Source organism: Oreochromis niloticus, unplaced genomic scaffold (assembly GCF_001858045.2).
Source record: "Oreochromis niloticus isolate F11D_XX unplaced genomic scaffold, O_niloticus_UMD_NMBU tig00008676_pilon, whole genome shotgun sequence".
Taxonomy (NCBI): Eukaryota; Metazoa; Chordata; class Actinopteri; order Cichliformes; family Cichlidae; genus Oreochromis; species Oreochromis niloticus.
This window is the reverse complement of record NW_020329354.1, coordinates 36-25,201: the sequence shown is the minus strand read 5'-3', so window position 1 is coordinate 25,201 and position 25,166 is coordinate 36. Positions and strand designations below refer to the sequence as shown.

General features: G+C 42.8%; 2 protein-coding genes and 1 long non-coding RNA gene across 3 annotated transcripts; all 3 read right to left on the bottom strand.

Annotated features, from left to right (window-relative positions):
- Positions 1-5,035: 5,035 nt before the first annotated feature.
- Positions 5,036-6,092, bottom strand: LOC112845721 (tonsoku-like protein). The gene is made up of 2 exons (XM_025905104.1): positions 6,049-6,092; positions 5,036-5,502 (listed from the first exon to the last, which is right to left on the bottom strand). Exons 1-2 carry the CDS (start codon positions 6,077-6,079, stop codon positions 5,306-5,308), a joined length of 228 nt encoding a protein of 75 aa, XP_025760889.1. The 5' UTR covers positions 6,080-6,092; the 3' UTR covers positions 5,036-5,305.
- A 2,684-nt stretch (positions 6,093-8,776) lies between these two features.
- LOC109197911 (uncharacterized) lies at positions 8,777-10,913 on the bottom strand. The gene is made up of 2 exons (XR_002058922.2): positions 10,855-10,913; positions 8,777-8,889 (listed from the first exon to the last, which is right to left on the bottom strand). It is a non-coding gene; the product is annotated as an uncharacterized LOC109197911 (long non-coding RNA).
- Positions 10,914-16,461: 5,548 nt separating this feature from the next.
- LOC109197913 (tonsoku-like protein) lies at positions 16,462-20,575 on the bottom strand. The gene is made up of 5 exons (XM_019353645.2): positions 20,546-20,575; positions 20,262-20,313; positions 17,677-17,724; positions 17,474-17,573; positions 16,462-16,928 (listed from the first exon to the last, which is right to left on the bottom strand). Exons 2-5 carry the CDS (start codon positions 20,286-20,288, stop codon positions 16,732-16,734), a joined length of 372 nt encoding a protein of 123 aa, XP_019209190.2. The 5' UTR covers positions 20,289-20,313; positions 20,546-20,575; the 3' UTR covers positions 16,462-16,731.
- Positions 20,576-25,166: the final 4,591 nt, after the last annotated feature.

The window sequence follows — 25,166 nt, the reverse complement described above, 5'->3', positions numbered from 1 at the left end:
AACATACCTTGGCAAGTTATAGAGTGGTGCCATCCTGAAGCAAGCGACGACATCTCTCTTCCTCTGTTTTGAAAGCAGTTTGTGCCACACAGCCTTCTTACTGCGCTGAGGATGCTCCACCTGAAGACACAAACTGAACCACTCAGTATACTAGATATTTAGTTGGTGTACCTTACCATCTGGAAGCCATATTATCCTGGAGAAGTATGTGGTCAGCTTTAATGAAGACCAATCAGCTAGTTTAAGAGGACCGTGGGGTACCTTAAAGCTATACTCTCTACGTTGGCACAAAAATGCGCAAAATCAACTCAAACTTGAATATATAGACCTGCTCCAGGTGGAAGAGGACATGACCAATATCCAGGATTCTCTCCACAGTCTTCTCTGGGTCAGTAGTATCCTCATAGTGGTTTGGGAGGTCTCTGTACAGAGCCATCTGCCAACGAATTGCTGGGTCCTCTGACTTTGTAAGACACACAGAGGAAATGCATGACTCTATTGGCCCATTCACAAGGTTAAGCACCTTTGTGAATATATAAATATATAGTACCAACCAACATCTACCAACTGGTTTACATCTGTCTCGACTTTAACAAAACAAAAGCCAAAACACAGAAACACCACATGTAAAGCTCATGATTCAGTAGCTTGTATAACTACCTTGCTGGCAATAACTTGAATTGGTTGTTTTTTTGTATGACTTCGTAAGTCTTTAAAATCATTGTGGCAGAATTTTGGCCCACCCTTGTTTATAACGTTGCTTCAGTTGATTTAGGTTTGAAGCCATTCATTTACGCACAGCACTCTTAAGGTCCTGCTACTTTCAGTATTTCAGTCACTCTATAACTTCAGATTCAGTTCTTTCTCCTGCTGGTGTGTTTGGGATCATTGTCCTGTTTCCTGACCCAGTGTGGGTGAAGCTTTAGCTGTCAAGTAGATGGCTTCACATATGACTCTGGAATATACAGTGTATCAAAAATAAATCATACACTTTCAAAAGGCTGTATTTTAAGCTTACACTAAATTTAAAATACATGGCTGAATATAAAGTTTTACATACAAAATGTTCAATGTTTATGAATAATCAATGAAATACGGCATCCCATAGTTCACTGTAGTCACTGCAGCCACTGCTGTTGTAATGCAATTGTTCCGGGTGAATGGCTGCAGAATGAAAGCACTTTGAAATCGAATGATTCTTTTTGATACAGCCTGTACTCTCCCGTACAGACGAGTTTAGTGATGTTAGTGGGATAGGGGCTATGTGGAGTGATAGAGTTCCTTCAATCACTTGTTGACAGATTGAATTTCCTATTCTATATCTTTCGGATAACCTATGATATCACTGTGAAGTAGCCTTATTTATCTTATGGACATAAAGGTTCATCAGTTCGTTTAGGTCCTCTTACTCTAGATTTGTGTGAAATTTAAACTGAATCTGAGTACTTGACTCTAAATTTTGCGAGTTTGCCCACCGACCATCAAAATCGAATCACTTCATCCTTGTGCCAGATTTGAAGAATTTCTCTTAAACCAGTCCTTTGACATTACTTTCACAAGAATAAGATAAACTGACAACAACCTGACACCATGGCAAAATCTAAGCCCAGAGGCATAATGTGTAAGTATACTTTAAGTAACTTGTGTCCTTTTCTTACCTTTCCTTGTAAATGTAGGTTGTTCCTGATGACCTCTCGAACTTCGTCCTCTGTGTCTTTCTGCAAAAGAATTATTAACTTCGATCAAACAACAGGTATTCTGTGACCTACAAAATCCTATCAAAGATGTCATGAGCAAAAAATATTTATTCAGTAATTAGTAATGAAAATTTTACAAAGCTAAGGCAGAGTTATTTTGCTGTTACTAAAGGTTTACCTCAGGAATACCAATACTGCAAATAATTGATTGTTATTGTCATACACCTCACCCCAACCAGTCATGGTAGATTTTTAAAAACAAATAGACATGTAAACATTATATCAAGCAAATATAGAATAGAATAGAACAGAATAGCTTTTATTGTCACTGTTACAAGAACAGTGAAAGGCAGTTTGGCATCTCTCCGTGTGTGTAGAGTACACAATAGCGAATGTATTTACACAATAACAGACAAATTTACATTTACACAAGAAAAGATATGGTTGGTGCACCAGTTATTGGTCGTGTCCAAATTCATGGGCTGCATCCTCCTGAGGACCCGGCCTGAGCGGTCTACGTGGGCCGGGTCCTCAGAAGGTCGGGTAGGCCGGAAGTAAATGGCTGGGGAAATTGGACGGTCTAGCCTTCTGGTTAGCGTCACCGCTGTCTCGGTGGAGTTGAATAAACTCGGCCGCCTGCTCCTTGCTATCTAAATTATAACAGGACGCTGGCGTAAACTGTCGACCATCTCACACTTTTGTTTAATTGGTTTTCTGTTTGACGTTTGGTCAGCTGTGAGAAAACCAAGGAGGAACCCACCCGGGGGATTAATAAAGTTTTATTTTATCGAATCTAATCCCTTTAATCTCAGCCAAACCGATTTACTGACGAACAAATAAAACACTGAAAAAAGCCAAACAATATCATTTCTAGCTTGTCTAAGTGACTTACGTTTAACCAGAGTAGCGAAAGTCCGCGGTGATCTGAAAATGACGTGCCGGGAGTTGTGCCGTTCTCGGCGGCTTCAGTGGCCCTGGAGCTCCCGGCTAGCTATCGAGCTAAAAAAAAAAAAAAAAAAAAAAAAAAAAGAAGAAGATAAATATACCAGAATTGCGCCCATTCCATTGGCCGCCCTCGTGGCTCATGGGAAAGTGACAGGCCCTATGGCGGAGATTGAAGACAGGGGCAGTGGTTCGAATCCCATGCGGACCATTTGTTGGGGATACATACCAAACAAACAATAATAGTCCCTGGCTCTGAAATTCACCTGCTACGCTTGCTTAGAAGCCTACAGGCGAGCCTATAGACGGGCTCTCTCTGCCTTTTTACCGCTGTCCCAAAATCCCTCAACTTTTACCTCAATATTGCTTCTTAGCCTTGCTACCCACCGCCAAACACGCCAGGCATTGTCGCTTTCTCAATCTCTTCTTCACGTCAATTTTGCCTTCATTAACACAAATTATACATCAAAACGTAGGTATTTTTCTTGCCTTTCACAAAATGCCACCGTCATTATCGCAGGAGTTGCCGTTTTCTCGCAAATGGCCTCCAAGCAACACAAAGTCAGAAACGTCCCCATTCAAAGTCTATGGAGACTTCAGTGAAAATGACAGCTGCAATGAGCTCTTTAGCTTTTGATTTACAACTTATCCACATTTCTTTGCGGACAATCCTGCATGTCACAAATAAATGACACAAAGCTCATCTGTGGCTGTGCACCATTCGTGGTGCGTTGGCTCCCTCTACTGGTACGCGCCTCATTCAAATGTCGCCGCACATTTAAAATTGCAGGGTGTCTTTACACTGTCATAGCTCCTAGATAGATTTCTTCAGAGACCTGAAAATCGCTGTGATTATTCACCATAGCCTGCTGATTCTTACAGTGAAAGAACAATGTCAACGTATAGCATCGTTGGTTACTTTAATTGTGTTTGTGTTTTTTTAAATCAAATCCTACAAAATATAATAAGCAACTTATGGCAGCTCTAGATAAACATGGCATTTACGATAAGTTTCAGTCCGGTTTTCGTCAGTTTCATTCCACGGAGACAGCTCTTCTTAGGGTCTCAAGTGATATCTTGATGGATAATGATGCAGGAAAATGCTCTGTTCTACTCATGTTGGACCTCACATCAGCTTTCGACACAGCTGACCATCACATCCTCATTGAAAGGCTGAAAAAATGGGTTGGTGTATCTGGAACTGCATTAGAGTGGTTCTCCTCTTATCTCCATCACCGATCCTTTTCTGTGGCAGTCTCCGATTTTAGGTCATCCTCTACCTCCCTTACTTATGGTGTCCCTCAAGGGTCAGTTTTGGGGCCTTTATTGTTTTTAATTTATCTTCTTCCCCTCCAGCATATAATGGGCTCTTTTGAGGACATTTCTTATCATTGTTATGCTGATGATATTCAGTTGTACATTTCTTTTATGCCCGAGGATTTATCTAAGCTTCAGCGTCTGAATGATTGCTTAGATTTGATCAAACGTAGGACGGCTGCAAATTTCCTCCAGCTCAACGAGGGGAAAACCAAAGTCCTCGTATGCGCCCCTGATAGATTCCTATCGCAGATAGTGAAAGCCCTTGGTCCTCCCTCACTCTATGTTAAATCCTCTGTCAGGAATTTAGGTGTCACCTTTGACTCCAGTTTCACATTGGATGGGCATGTGAAATCTCTGGTTCGGTCTTGTTTTTATCATTCAAGAAATGTGGCTAGGCTAAGCCCGAATTTATCTCGATCTGAACTGGAGATTGCTATACATGCATTTATCTCGTCACGCTTGGATTATTGCAATTCGCTGTTTATGTGTCTTAGCAAAGGTTCTCTGGATCGTCTGCAGGTTGTGCAAAACGCTGCAGCTAGGCTTTTGACAAAATCCTCCAAGTACTCACATGTGACACCGTTGTTATCTCAGTTACACTGGCTTCCTGTTAAATTTAGAGTCGATTTTAAGATCCTGGTCTTGACCTACAGAGCTGTGCATGGACTGGCACCTGCCTACATCTTTGATCTGCTACAGCCTTATGTCCCCAGCAGGTCTTTGAGGTCATCTGATCTGGGCTTACTTGCTATAAAAAAATACTAAGAGGAGGACTAAGGGTGATAGAGCTTTTGCCACTGTGGCCCCTAGACTGTGGAACTCTCTCCCCCAAGCATTAAGAACTGTGGACTCAGTAGCTGTTTTTAAAACACAACTCAAAACTCACCTTTTTAAAACTGCTTTTGGTTAATTTTTTGCCTGTTTTATTTAGTCTTTTTAAATCTTTTTATGACTTGTAATTTTATGTGCAGCACTTTGTGATTCTGTCTTGAAAGGTGCTATATAAATGAAACTTTATTTATTTATTATTTATTTATTAAAACAGGACCAATTGCGACACAAAACCTCTCGCACACTAACACAAACTCTTTATACAGATACAGAGCTTTACATGTATAAATAAGGCAGACAAAAATGCATAAAACACAAGCTATCAACAGATTGTTGGTGGACAGCATGTCACTTTATTTTGGTTTTATCTTGTTTCTTTTTGGTGTAGCCTCACTAAACAAAATGTTTATAAAAATGACCACTTTTATTATGAACACTGGCTCAAAATCCACCGTCAGTGATAAAGAGTAGACATCAGAAGCAAAGTTCTGCCGACATCATCACACCTCCCACCCTCAAGTGGAGGTGGCGGAGAGGAGGCACTTGGAGTTTCGGTCGAGAAAGTGTCCGTGTGACTGAGTCCTGTCCCAGCTCTGCTTCAAGGTCTGTCGGTCCAGCTTGTTGAGGGCCTGAGAGCAAAGACGGATATCCTGGACCAGCTCTGACAAACTGTCCAGGTCTTCACTCTCCCAGGGGCCAGAGACCTGACACCCTGCAGGTTAAGCAACAAAGAGACATTTTATTTCATATCCATAATTTCCATTTTTCCCCCTATAAATATTTGACATCCAAATGTAGCCTATTAGCTAGCATCCAGTAACGTTTTCTGCTCCATAAAAGGGAAAATTAATTCACAACTAATCGGTTTTTGTTTTTGTTTTTTTATCTTTAAACCACACTTCTATATTGTAATGTCTGTGTGTGTACTCATCAAGCAACACCTCTGTGCATACATACTAAATGTTCAAACTTAGAAATGTGTCAAAAGGAAACAGACGCACAGCAAGACACAAACTGTTGCCAAGTACAACTTTGCACAGGTGATAAAAACATCAAATATCATCAAATTGTGAATTAGTGTGAAACGGTGAATCTAAGAATAGGCTCCCAAACAGTCATATCCAGAACAAATTACTTTTAACACATCAATGAGTAAGCAGGCATAGGGATTGGACAGCCTGGTTCTATCACAAGGGCCATAATATATTTGCCACCGCTGAGTTACAGTAAAGAGTAGGGGGCGATAGGCAAGACTTACCTTTACTAGCACTGATGGTTTGGAGCACCATCTCAGCAGCGCCACGGTCGTGCAGCCGAGCCTGCTGATACAACAGCTTCTGCTTCTCCATCTCTTTTTCCTTTGTTAGAAAGGTGACACATATCATTGCAGACCATCTAAAAATGAAACTGCTAAAAACTTGAGGAGACTAGTGGAAGATTCAAGACCGATTGATCACCTACTTCAAAACTCTTCACTTCTCCATCGTCATCCTCTTCATCATGGCAACTCTGAAGGAAGGGAGAAAGGTGAAAAAAAGCATACAAACTACAGACTGATTACTTCGGATAGATATAGCCACATCAGCGACGGGAAGTTCCAAAGCACTGAGGCATCAAACTGAGTATTTTCGGTGTCACCATCTTTGTTTTTTTAAACCAGATGTTACGAATGATGGGGAGGGCCGGTATCTGCTGCTTTGTGCAAAGATGAACAAGATGAAACTTGCCAGAGTTCTACAAAATGACCTGCAGAAGGCCCATCCATCCATCTCCCCAAGCAGAGAAGCCCAGACCTCCCTCTCCCCAGCCACCTCCTCCAGCTTGTCCGGGGAAACACCAAGGCGTTCCCAGGCCAGCCGAGAGATATAATCTCTCCAGCGTGTCCTGGGTCTGCCCCGGGGCCATCTCCCGGTGGGACATGCCCGGAAAACCTCACCCAGGAGGCGCCCAGGGGACATCCTTGTCAGATGCCCGAACCACCTCAACTGGCTCCTTTCGATGTGGAGGAGCAGCGGCTCTACTCTGGGCCCCTCCCGAATGGCTGAACTTCTCAGCCTATCTCTAAGGGAGAGGCCAGCCACCCTTCAGAGGAAGCTCATTTCCGCCGCTTGTATTCACATCTCGTTCTTTCGGTCACTACCCACAGCTCGTGACTATAGGTGAGGGTAGATCGAACGGTAAATTAAGGGGCCACTGACATGAATGTCTCTGATCAACAATCAACAAACGACTTTATGATGGTGGCCTGGGGACAGAGCTTCCTCTTGTCAACCCTCTGCTGACTGCCCAGCACCGTCTGGCATTTGCCGTAGAATACCAGAATGGTCCACCACTGGTGCCCTGTGCTTTTCACAGATGATAGCAGGTTCACCCTGAGCACATGTGACAGATGTGAAAGGGTCTAGAGAAGCTGTGGAGAACATTATGCCGCCTGTAACATCGTTCAGTATGACTGGTCTGGGGGAGGCATATCCATGGACAGACGCACAAACCTCTAACAGACTAGGTAATGGCACCCTGACTCCCATTAAGTAATGGGATGAAATCCTTGGACTCACATCAGACCCTATGGTGATGCATTGGATCCTGGGTTCCTCCTGGTGCCTGACAATGCCTGGCCTCATGTGGCTCGAGTATGCATGTAGTTCCTTCGGAATGACAATGCCTGATACCACTAACTGCCCCCATGCTCGGCTGACATAGATCCAATAAAACACCTCAACTTTTCCAGAAGTTCGGTGATACCCTGGTCCGGATCTGGCAGGAGATCCCCCAGGACACCATCCGTCTTCTCATTAGGAGCATGTCTGTCAGATCTTTCTGTCTGTCAGATCCATGCACACTTTGCCTGGCAAAGTGTGCAGTGAGATTGAGTCTCACATGCTTTAATTTTTTATTCGATGTGTAGGTGTTCACCACAAACAGTTTTTTATTTTTTATTTTGGGGAACTTGGTTGATCCTAAAGCTAAACACACCATTCTTTGTGTTTATATATATGTCATGATCCAGGTCAGTGTTCAGTGGTTTTCTGTCCTGGCCTTGCGCTCTGCATCTGCCTTTTGGGGTGGAGCCCTGGTTCAACACCTACACTTCTCCACGCGTTTTCCATCTGTGGCATTCAGCAAGACAGTATTTAAAACCAGTGTTGCCATCAGTTCTTCACCAGTTCGTTTCTTTGTTCATGCCAAGTACTTGATCTCTTTTGTGCCTTTAGCAATCTCGTCAAGTCACCACCTTACTCCTTCCTCTGGACGCTGGTCTCCACAGTCAAATCCCAGCTTCATTCTGCAACTTGCTTCTCTCGACTTAAATTACTCACTGCTCTCACCTGCCTGTCCTCCTGCCTGCTGCTTCCTCTGCATTACTAGAATACAAGGCTGGAACCCAACTCACTCACTCAACACTCAGAGGGCTACCCGCCTCCAGAGCCACCTGCAAGACTCCTCGTCAGAGATTTCCCTGCCACGTATTCATGTCTCACCATAGTTTATTCTGTGATTTCAATAAAACTTGTGAAATCTTATTTCCGCTCTGTATTGTGTCTGCACTTATGTTCACTCCCACGTACTGCTCTCCCGGCCTTGACAGCATGAAGTGTCTGAAGAAATATACCCAGCAGACCCAATTCGGAGTGCAATCACTAAGCAGTGATATATTAACAGTGTCCTAAACCAACAACAACTCTACCATCCAGAAGACTAGTTACTAGTGCAGCTGCTAGTGCTACTGTTAACAGTGCAGCTGCTAACATTTGGTTAATTTGCCACAGTTTGGTGCATCTGTTTTTAATTTCTTTTCCCTCTCTTAGCTTTTCAGGCCACACTAAACTATTCTACACTGAAGGTAGGGGAGGTGCCAGTTGCAATAAGTGATTTGATTAGGCAGTACAGCGCCCTGCAAGTAATCCATCAGCCCAAAAGCATCATCCCTGGTCGATGACATAAACAGCACGCAGAACAATAACAGGTTTTTTTACCGTCTATGCTAAGCCAGCTATGTGAGTTTCAATTCAAAAGTGTTTAGTGTTGGTACTCAGCAACAGATACCTTAGCCATGATGTCTGCGTAGGCCATGTAGAGATGATCCTCATCCAGTTTACTGCAAAAACAAACACATTCACCAAAGTTAGCACAATTATAGCTGTATTAAGGAAAATAATTTTGGTGCACCACTGACTGAAATGACATCTTCTCATTTAACAGTTTTTCATTATTTTGATGAATATTTACATGTTTTATATTTCAGATTCTTTAAAATAGCCGCCCTTTGCTTTGATTACTGCTTTGCACACTCTTGGCATTCTCTCTCCATGAGCTTCATGAGGTGGTCACCTGAAATGGTTTTCCAAAAGTCTTGAAGGAGTTCCCAGAGATGCTGAGCACTTGTTGGTCCTTTTGCCTTCCTCTGTGCTCCATCTCATCCCAAACCATCTCCATTGGGTTTAGGTCAGGTGACTGTGGAGGCCAGGCCTCCATCACTCTCCTTCTTGGTCAAACAGCCCTCGCACAGCCTGGAGGTGTGTTTGGGCTCATTGTACTGTTGGAAAATAAATGACGGTCCAACTAAACACAAACTGGATGAGATGGCATGTCGCTGCAGGATGCTGTGGCAGCCATGCTGGTTCAGTGTGCCTTCAATTTTGAAAAAAATCCCAGCAATGGTGTCACCACCAAAGCACTCCCACACCATCACACCTCCTCCTCCATGCTTCACAGTGGGAACCGTGCATGTGGAGACCATCCGTTCACCTTTTCTGCGTCACACAAAGACACGGTGGGTGGAATCAAAGATCTCAGATTTGGACTCATCAGACCACAGCACAGATTTCCACTGGTCTAATGTCCACTCCTTGTGTTTCTTGGCCCAAACAAATCTCTTCTGCTTGTTGCTTTTCCTTAGTCGTGGTTTCTTAGCAGCTATTTGACCATAAAGGCCTGATTCACACACTCTGAACAGTTGATGTAGAGATGTGTCTGCTACTGGAGCTCTGTGTGGCATCTATCTGGGCTCTAATCTGAGCTGCTGTTAACTTGCGATTTCTGAGCCTCGGGACTCGGATGAATGTATCCTCAGCAGCAGAGGTGACTCTTGGTCTTCCTTTCCTGGGGCGGTCCAGTTTTGTCATAGCGTTTTTTCCTGACTGCACTTGGGGACACATTCAGAGTTTTAGCAATTTCCCAGACTGACTGATGGGCTGTCATTTCTCTTTACTTACCTCATTGGTTGTTGCCATATTATAAATTAATACAGTTGTCAAACAGGGCTGTCAGCTGTGTACCAACCTGACTTCTGCACAACACACCTGATGGTCCCAACCCCATTAAGAAGGCAAGAAACTCCACAAATGAACCCTGACAGGCACACCTGTGAAATGAAACCATTTCAGGTGACTACATCACGAAGCTCCTTGAGATAGATGTGCTTGAAGCTGTTGTCCTGTGAGCTGCCTATCACACAAGCTGTTAACTCTCAGAACCTTGTCCTGTGATTCAGTCGTGTCTTTGGGTCTGCAGACCTCTTCCTGTCACAGTTTGTTTCTCAGTGCGTTTGATGGTGAAGGAAACTGTACTCACTGACACTTTGACTTTCTTTGTCAGGACAGACCTACATTTTTAAGTGTTATGATGGTCTCTCTCTCTTCCACTGTTAATGGTCTTTTTCTCACCATTTTTGTAGCAACACACTACTTACTGCAGTACAGTACTGTTCAGCTGATGCTCACAAGGGTATGGCACCAACACTGCTTTATGCAGACAGAGGGGGTTGGAATTAATCCAAGTTGGAACACCTGTAGGAATTAGTAGCAGCAGCTTTCAAGGCTTGATCAACCTTCACTGCTGCAGAACAGCTTTGAATTGTTAACCCATGTTGTGTCCCTGAAAAAGGCCTTTTGGTATAATTCTGAAATGTACATTATTTTTCAGTTTTGGGTAACCTAACCTCTGGCAGCTCACCACTTACCTTTGTACCATTTCAAGCTATTCATTGGACTTTAACGACATGAACTGCAACAAATAACTGGAAAAATAGGGACTTTTAACAGGTAGTGTGTAAAATACACACCATTTTTCTGTTAGGGCTGTTCTGCTGAACAGCTGGATGAGCTGATGCAGGGGATCTATGTGTTTGTGTTTCTGCCCCTCCTCTTCCTCAGATGGCTCCTGTTCACCTGGTTTCTGAAATCAACACACATTCACAAAGTGCTAAAACTCTGCTATACACTGAAGAAATTAACACATAATTTGCCTTCAAAACAAGCAAAAATTCCAGAGTAGTCAGAAGAATTCCACTCGTTTTGTTTTTTTTAAATGAAATGAACTTACAGCGAGGTCTTCTATGAGTTTATCTTCAAAGTAGTGCTCCTCTGTCTCCATCCAGGACTTTTCATAGCCCTGCAGGAACAAGTTTACAGCCCGGTGCCTAGTATGAGAGAGATACATGGATGACTAATAACTGTTTATCTACCCATCTTCTGCTGCTTATAAAGGGCTGCACTGTAGGTGCAACATATATCCACAACCTTTCCTCACTAGCCCGAGGTGTGGCTGTAGATGAGGGTGGGAAAATAATAAAGTGCAGAATTTTAAATATTTCTTCTTCATTTTACATGTGTGTGTGTTTGAGAACATACCTTGGCAAGTTATAGAGTGGTGCCATCCTGAAGCAAGCGACGACATCTCTCTTCCTCTGTTTTGAAAGCAGTTTGTGCCACACAGCCTTCTTACTGCGCTGAGGATGCTCCACCTGAAGACACAAACTGAACCACTCAGTATACTAGATATTTAGTTGGTGTACCTTACCATCTGGAAGCCATATTATCCTGGAGAAGTATGTGGTCAGCTTTAATGAAGACCAATCAGCTAGTTTAAGAGGACCGTGGGGTACCTTAAAGCTATACTCTCTACGTTGGCACAAAAATGCGCAAAATCAACTCAACTTGAATATATAGACCTGCTCCAGGTGGAAGAGGACATGACCAATATCCAGGATTCTCTCCACAGTCTTCTCTGGGTCAGTAGTATCCTCATAGTGGTTTGGGAGGTCTCTGTACAGAGCCATCTGCCAACGAATTGCTGGGTCCTCTGACTTTGTAAGACACACAGAGGAAATGCATGACTCTATTGGCCCATTCACAAGGTTAAGCACCTTTGTGAATATATAAATATATAGTACCAACCAACATCTACCAACTGGTTTACATCTGTCTCGACTTTAACAAAACAAAAGCCAAAACACAGAAACACCACATGTAAAGCTCATGATTCAGTAGCTTGTATAACTACCTTGCTGGCAATAACTTGAATTGGTTGTTTTTTTGTATGACTTCGTAAGTCTTTAAAATCATTGTGGCAGAATTTTGGCCCACCCTTGTTTATAACGTTGCTTCAGTTGATTTAGGTTTGAAGCCATTCATTTACGCACAGCACTCTTAAGGTCCTGCTACTTTCAGTATTTCAGTCACTCTATAACTTCAGATTCAGTTCTTTCTCCTGCTGGTGTGTTTGGGATCATTGTCCTGTTTCCTGACCCAGTGTGGGTGAAGCTTTAGCTGTCAAGTAGATGGCTTCACATATGACTCTGGAATATACAGTGTATCAAAAATAAATCATACACTTTCAAAAGGCTGTATTTTAAGCTTACACTAAATTTAAAATACATGGCTGAATATAAAGTTTTACATACAAAATGTTCAATGTTTATGAATAATCAATGAAATACGGCATCCCATAGTTCACTGTAGTCACTGCAGCCACTGCTGTTGTAATGCAATTGTTCCGGGTGAATGGCTGCAGAATGAAAGCACTTTGAAATCGAATGATTCTTTTTGATACAGCCTGTACTCTCCCGTACAGACGAGTTTAGTGATGTTAGTGGGATAGGGGCTATGTGGAGTGATAGAGTTCCTTCAATCACTTGTTGACAGATTGAATTTCCTATTCTATATCTTTCGGATAACCTATGATATCACTGTGAAGTAGCCTTATTTATCTTATGGACATAAAGGTTCATCAGTTCGTTTAGGTCCTCTTACTCTAGATTTGTGTGAAATTTAAACTGAATCTGAGTACTTGACTCTAAATTTTGCGAGTTTGCCCACCGACCATCAAAATCGAATCACTTCATCCTTGTGCCAGATTTGAAGAATTTCTCTTAAACCAGTCCTTTGACATTACTTTCACAAGAATAAGATAAACTGACAACAACCTGACACCATGGCAAAATCTAAGCCCAGAGGCATAATGTGTAAGTATACTTTAAGTAACTTGTGTCCTTTTCTTACCTTTCCTTGTAAATGTAGGTTGTTCCTGATGACCTCTCGAACTTCGTCCTCTGTGTCTTTCTGCAAAAGAATTATTAACTTCGATCAAACAACAGGTATTCTGTGACCTACAAAATCCTATCAAAGATGTCATGAGCAAAAAATATTTATTCAGTAATTAGTAATGAAAATTTTACAAAGCTAAGGCAGAGTTATTTTGCTGTTACTAAAGGTTTACCTCAGGAATACCAATACTGCAAATAATTGATTGTTATTGTCATACACCTCACCCCAACCAGTCATGGTAGATTTTTAAAAACAAATAGACATGTAAACATTATATCAAGCAAATATAGAATAGAATAGAACAGAATAGCTTTTTATTGTCACTGTTACAAGAACAGTGAAAGGCAGTTTGGCATCTCTCCGTGTGTGTAGAGTACACAATAGCGAATGTATTTACACAATAACAGACAAATTTACATTTACACAAGAAAAGATATGGTTGGTGCACCAGTTATTGGTCGTGTCCAAATTCATGGGCTGCATCCTCCTGAGGACCCGGCCTGAGCGGTCTACGTGGGCCGGGTCCTCAGAAGGTCGGGTAGGCCGGAAGTAAATGGCTGGGGAAATTGGACGGTCTAGCCTTCTGGTTAGCGTCACCGCTGTCTCGGTGGAGTTGAATAAACTCGGCCGCCTGCTCCTTGCTATCTAAATTATAACAGGACGCTGGCGTAAACTGTCGACCATCTCACACTTTTGTTTAATTGGTTTTCTGTTTGACGTTTGGTCAGCTGTGAGAAAACCAAGGAGGAACCCACCCGGGGGATTAATAAAGTTTTATTTTATCTAATCTAATCACTTTAATCTCAGCCAAACCGATTTACTGACGAACAAATAAAACACTGAAAAAAGCCAAACAATATCATTTCTAGCTTGTCTAAGTGACTTACGTTTAACCAGAGTAGCGAAAGTCCGCGGTGATCTGAAAATGACGTGCCGGGAGTTGTGCCGTTCTCGGCGGCTTCAGTGGCCCTGGAGCTCCCGGCTAGCTATCGAGCTAAAAAAAAAAAAAAAAAAAAAAAAAAAGAAGAAGATAAATATACCAGAATTGCGCCCATTCCATTGGCCGCCCTCGTGGCTCATGGGAAAGTGACAGGCCCTATGGCGGAGATTGAAGACAGGGGGCAGTGGTTCGAATCCCATGCGGACCATTTGTTGGGGATACATACCAAACAAACAATAATAGTCCCTGGCTCTGAAATTCACCTGCTACGCTTGCTTAGAAGCCTACAGGCGAGCCTATAGACGGGCTCTCTCTGCCTTTTTACCGCTGTCCCAAAATCCCTCAACTTTTACCTCAATATTGCTTCTTAGCCTTGCTACCCACCGCCAAACACGCCAGGCATTGTCGCTTTCTCAATCTCTTCTTCACGTCTGAACAAACGCTCAATTTTGCCTTCATTAACACAAATTATACATCAAAACGTAGGTATTTTTCTTGCCTTTCACAAAATGCCACCGTCATTATCGCAGGAGTTGCCGTTTTCTCGCAAATGGCCTCCAAGCAACACAAAGTCAGAAACGTCCCCATTCAAAGTCTATGGAGACTTCAGTGAAAATGACAGCTGCAATGAGCTCTTTAGCTTTTGATTTACAACTTATCCACATTTCTTTGCGGACAATCCTGCATGTCACAAATAAATGACACAAAGCTCATCTGTGGCTGTGCACCATTCGTGGTGCGTTGGCTCCCTCTACTGGTACGCGCCTCATTCAAATGTCGCCGCACATTTAAAATTGCAGGGTGTCTTTACACTGTCATAGCTCCTAGATAGATTTCTTCAGAGACCTGAAAATCGCTGTGATTATTCACCATAGCCTGCTGATTCTTACAGTGAAAGAACAATGTCAACGTATAGCATCGTTGGTTACTTTAATTGTGTTTGTGTTTTTTTAAATCAAATCCTACAAAATATAATAAGCAACTTATGGCAGCTCTAGATAAACATGGCATTTACGATAAGTTTCAGTCCGGTTTTCGTCAGTTTCATTCCACGGAGACAGCTCTTCTTAGGGTCTCAAGTGATATCTTGATGGATAATGATGCAGGAAAATGCTCTGTTCTACTCATGTTGGACCTCACATCAGCTTTCGACACAGCTGACCATCACATCCTCATTGAAAGGCTGAAAAAATGGGTTGGTGTATCTGGAACTGCATTAGAGTGGTTCTCCTCTTATCTCCATCACCGATCCTTTTCTGTGGCAGTCTCCGATTTTAGGTCATCCTCTACCTCCCTTACTTATGGTGTCCCTCAAGGGTCAGTTTTGGGGCCTTTATTGTTTTAATTTATCTTCTTCCCCTCCAGCATATAATGGGCTCTTTTGAGGACATTTCTTATCATTGTTATGCTGATGATATTCAGTTGTACATTTCTTTTATGCCCGAGGATTTATCTAAGCTTCAGCGTCTGAATGATTGCTTAGATTTGATCAAACGTAGGACGGCTGCAAATTTCCTCCAGCTCAACGAGGGGAAAACCAAAGTCCTCGTATGCGCCCCTGATAGATTCCTATCGCAGATAGTGAAAGCCCTTGGTCCTCCCTCACTCTATGTTAAATCCTCTGTCAGGAATTTAGGTGTCACCTTTGACTCCAGTTTCACATTGGATGGGCATGTGAAATCTCTGGTTCGGTCTTGTTTTTATCATTCAAGAAATGTGGCTAGGCTAAGCCCGAATTTATCTCGATCTGAACTGGAGATTGCTATACATGCATTTATCTCGTCACGCTTGGATTATTGCAATTCGCTGTTTATGTGTCTTAGCAAAGGTTCTCTGGATCGTCTGCAGGTTGTGCAAAACGCTGCAGCTAGGCTTTTGACAAAATCCTCCAAGTACTCACATGTGACACCGTTGTTATCTCAGTTACACTGGCTTCCTGTTAAATTTAGAGTCGATTTTAAGATCCTGGTCTTGACCTACAGAGCTGTGCATGGACTGGCACCTGCCTACATCTTTGATCTGCTACAGCCTTATGTCCCCAGCAGGTCTTTGAGGTCATCTGATCTGGGCTTACTTGCTATAAAAAAATACTAAGAGGAGGACTAAGGGTGATAGAGCTTTTGCCACTGTGGCCCCTAGACTGTGGAACTCTCTCCCCCAAGCATTAAGAACTGTGGACTCAGTAGCTGTTTTTAAAACACAACTCAAAACTCACCTTTTTAAAACTGCTTTTGGTTAATTTTTTGCCTGTTTTATTTAGTCTTTTTAAATCTTTTATGACTTGTAATTTTATGTGCAGCACTTTGTGATTCTGTCTTGAAAGGTGCTATATAAATGAAACTTTATTTATTTATTATTTATTTATTAAAACAGGACCAATTGCGACACAAAACCTCTCGCACACTAACACAAACTCTTTATACAGATACAGAGCTTTACATGTATAAATAAGGCAGACAAAAATGCATAAAACACAAGCTATCAACAGATTGTTGGTGGACAGCATGTCACTTTATTTTGGTTTTATCTTGTTTCTTTTTGGTGTAGCCTCACTAAACAAAATGTTTATAAAAATGACCACTTTTATTATGAACACTGGCTCAAAATCCACCGTCAGTGATAAAGAGTAGACATCAGAAGCAAAGTTCTGCCGACATCATCACACCTCCCACCCTCAAGTGGAGGTGGCGGAGAGGAGGCACTTGGAGTTTCGGTCGAGAAAGTGTCCGTGTGACTGAGTCCTGTCCCAGCTCTGCTTCAAGGTCTGTCGGTCCAGCTTGTTGAGGGCCTGAGAGCAAAGACGGATATCCTGGACCAGCTCTGACAAACTGTCCAGGTCTTCACTCTCCCAGGGGCCAGAGACCTGACAACCTGCAGGTTAAGCAACAAAGAGACATTTTATTTCATATCCATAATTTCCATTTTTCCCCCTATAAATATTTGACATCCAAATGTAGCCTATTAGCTAGCATCCAGTAACGTTTTCTGCTCCATAAAAGGGAAAATTAATTCACAACTAATCAGTTTTTGTTTTTGTTTTTTTATCTTTAAACCACACTTCTATATTGTAATGTCTGTGTGTGTACTCATCAAGCAACACCTCTGTGCATACATACTAAATGTTCAAACTTAGAAATGTGTCAAAAGGAAACAGACGCACAGCAAGACACAAACTGTTGCCAAGTACAACTTTGCACAGGTGATAAAAACATCAAATATCATCAAATTGTGAATTAGTGTGAAACGGTGAATCTAAGAATAGGCTCCCAAACAGTCATATCCAGAACAAATTACTTTTAACACATCAATGAGTAAGCAGGCATAGGGATTGGACAGCCTGGTTCTATCACAAGGGCCATAATATATTTGCCACCGCTGAGTTACAGTAAAGAGTAGGGGCGATAGGCAAGACTTACCTTTACTAGCACTGATGGTTTGGAGCACCATCTCAGCAGCGCCACGGTCGTGCAGCCGAGCCTGCTGATACAACAGCTTCTGCTTCTCCATCTCTTTTTCCTTTGTTAGAAAGGTGACACATATCATTGCAGACCATCTAAAAATGAAACTGCTAAAAACTTGAGGAGACTAGTGGAAGATTCAAGACCGATTGATCACCTACTTCAAAACTCTTCACTTCTCCATCGTCATCCTCTTCATCATGGCAACTCTGAAGGAAGGGAGAAAGGTGAAAAAAAGCATACAAACTACAGACTGATTACTTCGGATAGATATAGCCACATCAGCGACGGGAAGTTCCAAAGCACTGAGGCATCAAACTGAGTATTTCGGTGTCACCATCTTTGTTTTTTTAAACCAGATGTTACGAATGATGGGGAGGGCCGGTATCTGCTGCTTTGTGCAAAGATGAACAAGATGAAACTTGCCAGAGTTCTACAAAATGACCTGCAGAAGGCCCATCCATCCATCTCCCCAAGCAGAGAAGCCCAGACCTCCCTCTCCCCAGCCACCTCCTCCAGCTTGTCCGGGGAAACACCAAGGCGTTCCCAGGCCAGCCGAGAGATATAATCTCTCCAGCGTGTCCTGGGTCTGCCCCGGGGCCATCTCCCGGTGGGACATGCCCGGAAAACCTCACCCAGGAGGCGCCCAGGGGACATCCTTGTCAGATGCCCGAACCACCTCAACTGGCTCCTTTCGATGTGGAGGAGCAGCGGCTCTACTCTGGGCCCCTCCCGAATGGCTGAACTTCTCAGCCTATCTCTAAGGGAGAGGCCAGCCACCCTTCAGAGGAAGCTCATTTCCGCCGCTTGTATTCACAGTCTCGTTCTTTCGGTCACTACCCACAGCTCGTGACTATAGGTGAGGGTAGATCGAACGGTAAATTAAGGGGCCACTGACATGAATGTCTCTGATCAACAATCAACAAACGACTTTATGATGGTGGCCTGGGGACAGAGCTTCCTCTTGTCAACCCTCTGCTGACTGCCCAGCACCGTCTGGCATTTGCCGTAGAATACCAGAATGGTCCACCACTGGTGCCCTGTGCTTTTCACAGATGATAGCAGGTTCACCCTGAGCACATGTGACAGATGTGAAAGGGTCTAGAGAAGCTGTGGAGAACATTATGCCGCCTGTAACATCGTTCAGTATGACTGGTCTGGGGGAGGCATATCCATGGACAGACGCACAAACCTCTAACAGACTAGGTAATGGCACCCTGACTCCCATTAAGTAATGGGATGAAATCCTTGGACTCACATCAGACCCTATGGTGATGCATTGGATCCTGGGTTCCTCCTGGTGCCTGACAATGCCTGGCCTCATGTGGCTCGAGTATGCATGTAGTTCCTTCGGAATGACAATGCCTGATACCACTAACTGCCCCCCATGCTCGGCTGACATAGATCCAATAAAACACCTCAACTTTTCCAGAAGTTCGGTGATACCCTGGTCCGGATCTGGCAGGAGATCCCCCAGGACACCATCCGTCTTCTCATTAGGAGCATGTCTGTCAGATCTTTCTGTCTGTCAGATCCATGCACACTTTGCCTGGCAAAGTGTGCAGTGAGATTGAGTCTCACATGCTTTAATTTTTTATTCGATGTGTAGGTGTTCACCACAAACAGTTTTTTATTTTTTATTTTGGGGAACTTGGTTGATCCTAAAGCTAAACACACCATTCTTTGTGTTTATATATATGTCATGATCCAGGTCAGTGTTCAGTGGTTTTCTGTCCTGGCCTTGCGCTCTGCATCTGCCTTTTGGGGTGGAGCCCTGGTTCAACACCTACACTTCTCCACGCGTTTTCCATCTGTGGCATTCAGCAAGACAGTATTTAAAACCAGTGTTGCCATCAGTTCTTCACCAGTTCGTTTCTTTGTTCATGCCAAGTACTTGATCTCTTTTGTGCCTTTAGCAATCTCGTCAAGTCACCACCTTACTCCTTCCTCTGGACGCTGGTCTCCACAGTCAAATCCCAGCTTCATTCTGCAACTTGCTTCTCTCGACTTAAATTACTCACTGCTCTCACCTGCCTGTCCTCCTGCCTGCTGCTTCCTCTGCATTACTAGAATACAAGGCTGGAACCCAACTCACTCACTCAACACTCAGAGGGCTACCCGCCTCCAGAGCCACCTGCAAGACTCCTCGTCAGAGATTTCCCTGCCACGTATTCATGTCTCACCATAGTTTATTCTGTGATTTCAATAAAACTTGTGAAATCTTATTTCCGCTCTGTATTGTGTCTGCACTTATGTTCACTCCCACGTACTGCTCTCCCGGCCTTGACAGCATGAAGTGTCTGAAGAAATATACCCAGCAGACCCAATTCGGAGTGCAATCACTAAGCAGTGATATATTAACAGTGTCCTAAACCAACAACAACTCTACCATCCAGAAGACTAGTTACTAGTGCAGCTGCTAGTGCTACTGTTAACAGTGCAGCTGCTAACATTTGGTTAATTTGCCACAGTTTGGTGCATCTGTTTTTAATTTCTTTCCCTCTCTTAGCTTTTCAGGCCACACTAAACTATTCTACACTGAAGGTAGGGGAGGTGCCAGTTGCAATAAGTGATTTGATTAGGCAGTACAGCGCCCTGCAAGTAATCCATCAGCCCAAAAGCATCATCCCTGGTCGATGACATAAACAGCACGCAGAACAATAACAGGTTTTTTACCGTCTATGCTAAGCCAGCTATGTGAGTTTCAATTCAAAAGTGTTTAGTGTTGGTACTCAGCAACAGATACCTTAGCCATGATGTCTGCGTAGGCCATGTAGAGATGATCCTCATCCAGTTTACTGCAAAAACAAACACATTCACCAAAGTTAGCACAATTATAGCTGTATTAAGGAAAATAATTTGGTGCACCACTGACTGAAATGACATCTTCTCATTTAACAGTTTTTCATTATTTTGATGAATATTTACATGTTTTATATTTCAGATTCTTTAAAATAGCCGCCCTTTGCTTTGATTACTGCTTTGCACACTCTTGGCATTCTCTCTCCATGAGCTTCATGAGGTGGTCACCTGAAATGGTTTTCCAAAAGTCTTGAAGGAGTTCCCAGAGATGCTGAGCACTTGTTGGTCCTTTTGCCTTCCCTCTGTGCTCCATCTCATCCCAAACCATCTCCATTGGGTTTAGGTCAGGTGACTGTGGAGGCCAGGCCTCCATCACTCTCCTTCTTGGTCAAACAGCCCTCGCACAGCCTGGAGGTGTGTTTGGGCTCATTGTACTGTTGGAAAATAAATGACGGTCCAACTAAACACAAACTGGATGAGATGGCATGTCGCTGCAGGATGCTGTGGCAGCCATGCTGGTTCAGTGTGCCTTCAATTTTGAAAAAATCCCAGCAATGGTGTCACCACCAAAGCACTCCCACACCATCACACCTCCTCCTCCATGCTTCACAGTGGGAACCGTGCATGTGGAGACCATCCGTTCACCTTTTCTGCGTCACACAAAGACACGGTGGGTGGAATCAAAGATCTCAGATTTGGACTCATCAGACCACAGCACAGATTTCCACTGGTCTAATGTCCACTCCTTGTGTTTCTTGGCCCAAACAAATCTCTTCTGCTTGTTGCTTTTCCTTAGTCGTGGTTTCTTAGCAGCTATTTGACCATAAAGGCCTGATTCACACACTCTGAACAGTTGATGTAGAGATGTGTCTGCTACTGGAGCTCTGTGTGGCATCTATCTGGGCTCTAATCTGAGCTGCTGTTAACTTGCGATTTCTGAGCCTCGGGACTCGGATGAATGTATCCTCAGCAGCAGAGGTGACTCTTGGTCTTCCTTTCCTGGGGCGGTCCAGTTTTGTCATAGCGTTTTTCCTGACTGCACTTGGGGACACATTCAGAGTTTTAGCAATTTCCCAGACTGACTGATGGGCTGTCATTTCTCTTTACTTACCTCATTGGTTGTTGCCATATTATAAATTAATACAGTTGTCAAACAGGGCTGTCAGCTGTGTACCAACCTGACTTCTGCACAACACACCTGATGGTCCCAACCCCATTAAGAAGGCAAGAAACTCCACAAATGAACCCTGACAGGCACACCTGTGAAATGAAACCATTTCAGGTGACTACATCACGAAGCTCCTTGAGATAGATGTGCTTGAAGCTGTTGTCCTGTGAGCTGCCTATCACACAAGCTGTTAACTCTCAGAACCTTGTCCTGTGATTCAGTCGTGTCTTTGGGTCTGCAGACCTCTTCCTGTCACAGTTTGTTTCTCAGTGCGTTTGATGGTGAAGGAAACTGTACTCACTGACACTTTGACTTTCTTTGTCAGGACAGACCTACATTTTTAAGTGTTATGATGGTCTCTCTCTCTTCCACTGTTAATGGTCTTTTTCTCACCATTTTTGTAGCAACACACTACTTACTGCAGTACAGTACTGTTCAGCTGATGCTCACAAGGGTATGGCACCAACACTGCTTTATGCAGACAGAGGGGGTTGGAATTAATCCAAGTTGGAACACCTGTAGGAATTAGTAGCAGCAGCTTTCAAGGCTTGATCAACCTTCACTGCTGCAGAACAGCTTTGAATTGTTAACCCATGTTGTGTCCCTGAAAAAGGCCTTTTGGTATAATTCTGAAATGTACATTATTTTTCAGTTTTGGGTAACCTAACCTCTGGCAGCTCACCACTTACCTTTGTACCATTTCAAGCTATTCATTGGACTTTAACGACATGAACTGCAACAAATAACTGGAAAAATAGGGACTTTTAACAGGTAGTGTGTAAAATACACACCATTTTTCTGTTAGGGCTGTTCTGCTGAACAGCTGGATGAGCTGATGCAGGGGATCTATGTGTTTGTGTTTCTGCCCTCCTCTTCCTCAGATGGCTCCTGTTCACCTGGTTTCTGAAATCAACACACATTCACAAAGTGCTAAAACTCTGCTATACACTGAAGAAATTAACACATAATTTGCCTTCAAAACAAGCAAAAATTCCAGAGTAGTCAGAAGAATTCCACTCGTTTTGTTTTTTTAAATGAAATGAACTTACAGCGAGGTCTTCTATGAGTTTATCTTCAAAGTAGTGCTCCTCTGTCTCCATCCAGGACTTTTCATAGCCCTGCAGGAACAAGTTTACAGCCCGGTGCCTAGTATGAGAGAGATACATGGATGACTAATAACTGTTTATCTACCCATCTTCTGCTGCTTATAAAGGGCTGCACTGTAGGTGCAACATATATCCACAACCTTTCCTCACTAGCCCGAGGTGTGGCTGTAGATGAGGGTGGGAAAATAATAAAGTGCAGAATTTTAAATATTTCTTCTTCATTTTACATGTGTGTGTGTTTGAGAACATACCTTGGCAAGTTATAGAGTGGTGCCATCCTGAAGCAAGCGACGACATCTCTCTTCCTCTGTTTTGAAAGCAGTTTGTGCCACACAGCCTTCTTACTGCGCTGAGGATGCTCCACCTGAAGACACAAACTGAACCACTCAGTATACTAGATATTTAGTTGGTGTACCTTACCATCTGGAAGCCATATTATCCTGGAGAAGTATGTGGTCAGCTTTAATGAAGACCAATCAGCTAGTTTAAGAGGACCGTGGGGTACCTTAAAGCTATACTCTCTACGTTGGCACAAAAATGCGCAAAATCAACTCAACTTGAATATATAGACCTGCTCCAGGTGGAAGAGGACATGACCAATATCCAGGATTCTCTCCACAGTCTTCTCTGGGTCAGTAGTATCCTCATAGTGGTTTGGGAGGTCTCTGTACAGAGCCATCTGCCAACGAATTGCTGGGTCCTCTGACTTTGTAAGACACACAGAGGAAATGCATGACTCTATTGGCCCATTCACAAGGTTAAGCACCTTTGTGAATATATAAATATATAGTACCAACCAACATCTACCAACTGGTTTACATCTGTCTCGACTTTAACAAAACAAAAGCCAAAACACAGAAACACCACATGTAAAGCTCATGATTCAGTAGCTTGTATAACTACCTTGCTGGCAATAACTTGAATTGGTTGTTTTTTTGTATGACTTCGTAAGTCTTTAAAATCATTGTGGCAGAATTTGGCCCACCCTTGTTTATAACGTTGCTTCAGTTGATTTAGGTTTGAAGCCATTCATTTACGCACAGCACTCTTAAGGTCCTGCTACTTTCAGTATTTCAGTCACTCTATAACTTCAGATTCAGTTCTTTCTCCTGCTGGTGTGTTTGGGATCATTGTCCTGTTTCCTGACCCAGTGTGGGTGAAGCTTTAGCTGTCAAGTAGATGGCTTCACATATGACTCTGGAATATACAGTGTATCAAAAATAAATCATACACTTCAAAGGCTGTATTTTAAGCTTACACTAAATTTAAAATACATGGCTGAATATAAAGTTTTACATACAAAATGTTCAATGTTTATGAATAATCAATGAAATACGTCATCCCATAGTTCACTGTAGTCACTGCAGCCACTGCTGTTGTAATGCAATTGTTCCGGGTGAATGGCTGCAGAATGAAAGCACTTTGAAATCGAATGATTCTTTTTGATACAGCCTGTACTCTCCGTACAGACGAGTTTAGTGATGTTAGTGGGATAGGGGCTATGTGGAGTGATAGAGTTCTTCAATCACTTGTTGACAGATTGAATTTCCTATTCTATATCTTTCGGATAACCTATGATATCACTGTGAAGTAGCCTTATTTATCTTATGGACATAAAGGTTCATCAGTTCGTTTAGGTCCTCTTACTCTAGATTTGTGTGAAATTTAAACTGAATCTGAGTACTTGACTCTAAATTTTGCGAGTTTGCCACCGACCATCAAAATCGAATCACTTCATCCTTGTGCCAGATTTGAAGAATTTCTCTTAACCAGTCCTTGACATTACTTTCACAAGAATAAGATAAACTGACAACAACCTGACACCATGGCAAAATCTAAGCCCAGAGGCATAATGTGTAAGTATACTTAAGTAACTTGTGTCCTTTTCTTACCTTTCCTTGTAAATGTAGGTTGTTCCTGATGACCTCTCGAACTTCGTCCTCTGTGTCTTTCTGCAAAAGAATTATTAACTTCGATCAAACAACAGGTATTCTGTGACCTACAAAATCCTATCAAAGATGTCATGAGCAAAAAATATTTATTCAGTAATTAGTAATGAAAATTTTACAAAGCTAAGGCAGAGTTATTTTGCTGTTACTAAAGGTTTACCTCAGGAATACCAATACTGCAAATAATTGATTGTTATTGTCATACACCTCACCCAACCAGTCATGGTAGATTTTTAAAAACAATAGACATGTAAACATTATATCAAGCAAATATAGAATAGAATAGAACAGAATAGCTTTTTTTGTCACTGTTACAAGAACAGTGAAAGGCAGTTTGGCATCTCTCCGTGTGTGTAGAGTACACAATAGCGAATGTATTTACACAATAACAGACAAATTTACATTTACACAAGAAAAGATATGGTTGGTGCACCAGTTATTGGTCGTGTCCAAATTCATGGGCTGCATCCTCCTGAGGACCCGGCCTGAGCGGTCTACGTGGGCCGGGTCCTCAGAAGGTCGGGTAGGCCGGAAGTAAATGGCTGGGGAAATTGGACGGTCTAGCCTTCTGGTTAGCGTCACCGCTGTCTCGGTGGAGTTGAATAAACTCGGCCGCCTGCTCCTTG

Excerpts from the sequence above, each read along its gene's own strand:
- LOC112845721 (XM_025905104.1), bottom strand. The coding sequence starts at position 6,079 with ATGGTGCTCCAAACCATCAGTGCTAGTAAAG. Across the intron at positions 5,503-6,048 it reads AACCATCAGTGCTAGTAAAG|GGTGTCAGGTCTCTGGCCCC; the intron begins GTAAGTCTTGCC and ends CTTAACCTGCAG.
- LOC109197913 (XM_019353645.2), bottom strand. The coding sequence starts at position 20,288 with ATGGCCTACGCAGACATCATGGCTAAG. Across the intron at positions 17,725-20,261 it reads ACGCAGACATCATGGCTAAG|AGTTGCCATGATGAAGAGGA; the intron begins GTATCTGTTGCT and ends CCCTTCCTTCAG. Across the intron at positions 17,574-17,676 it reads GAGAAGTGAAGAGTTTTGAA|GAAAAAGAGATGGAGAAGCA; the intron begins GTAGGTGATCAA and ends TTTCTAACAAAG.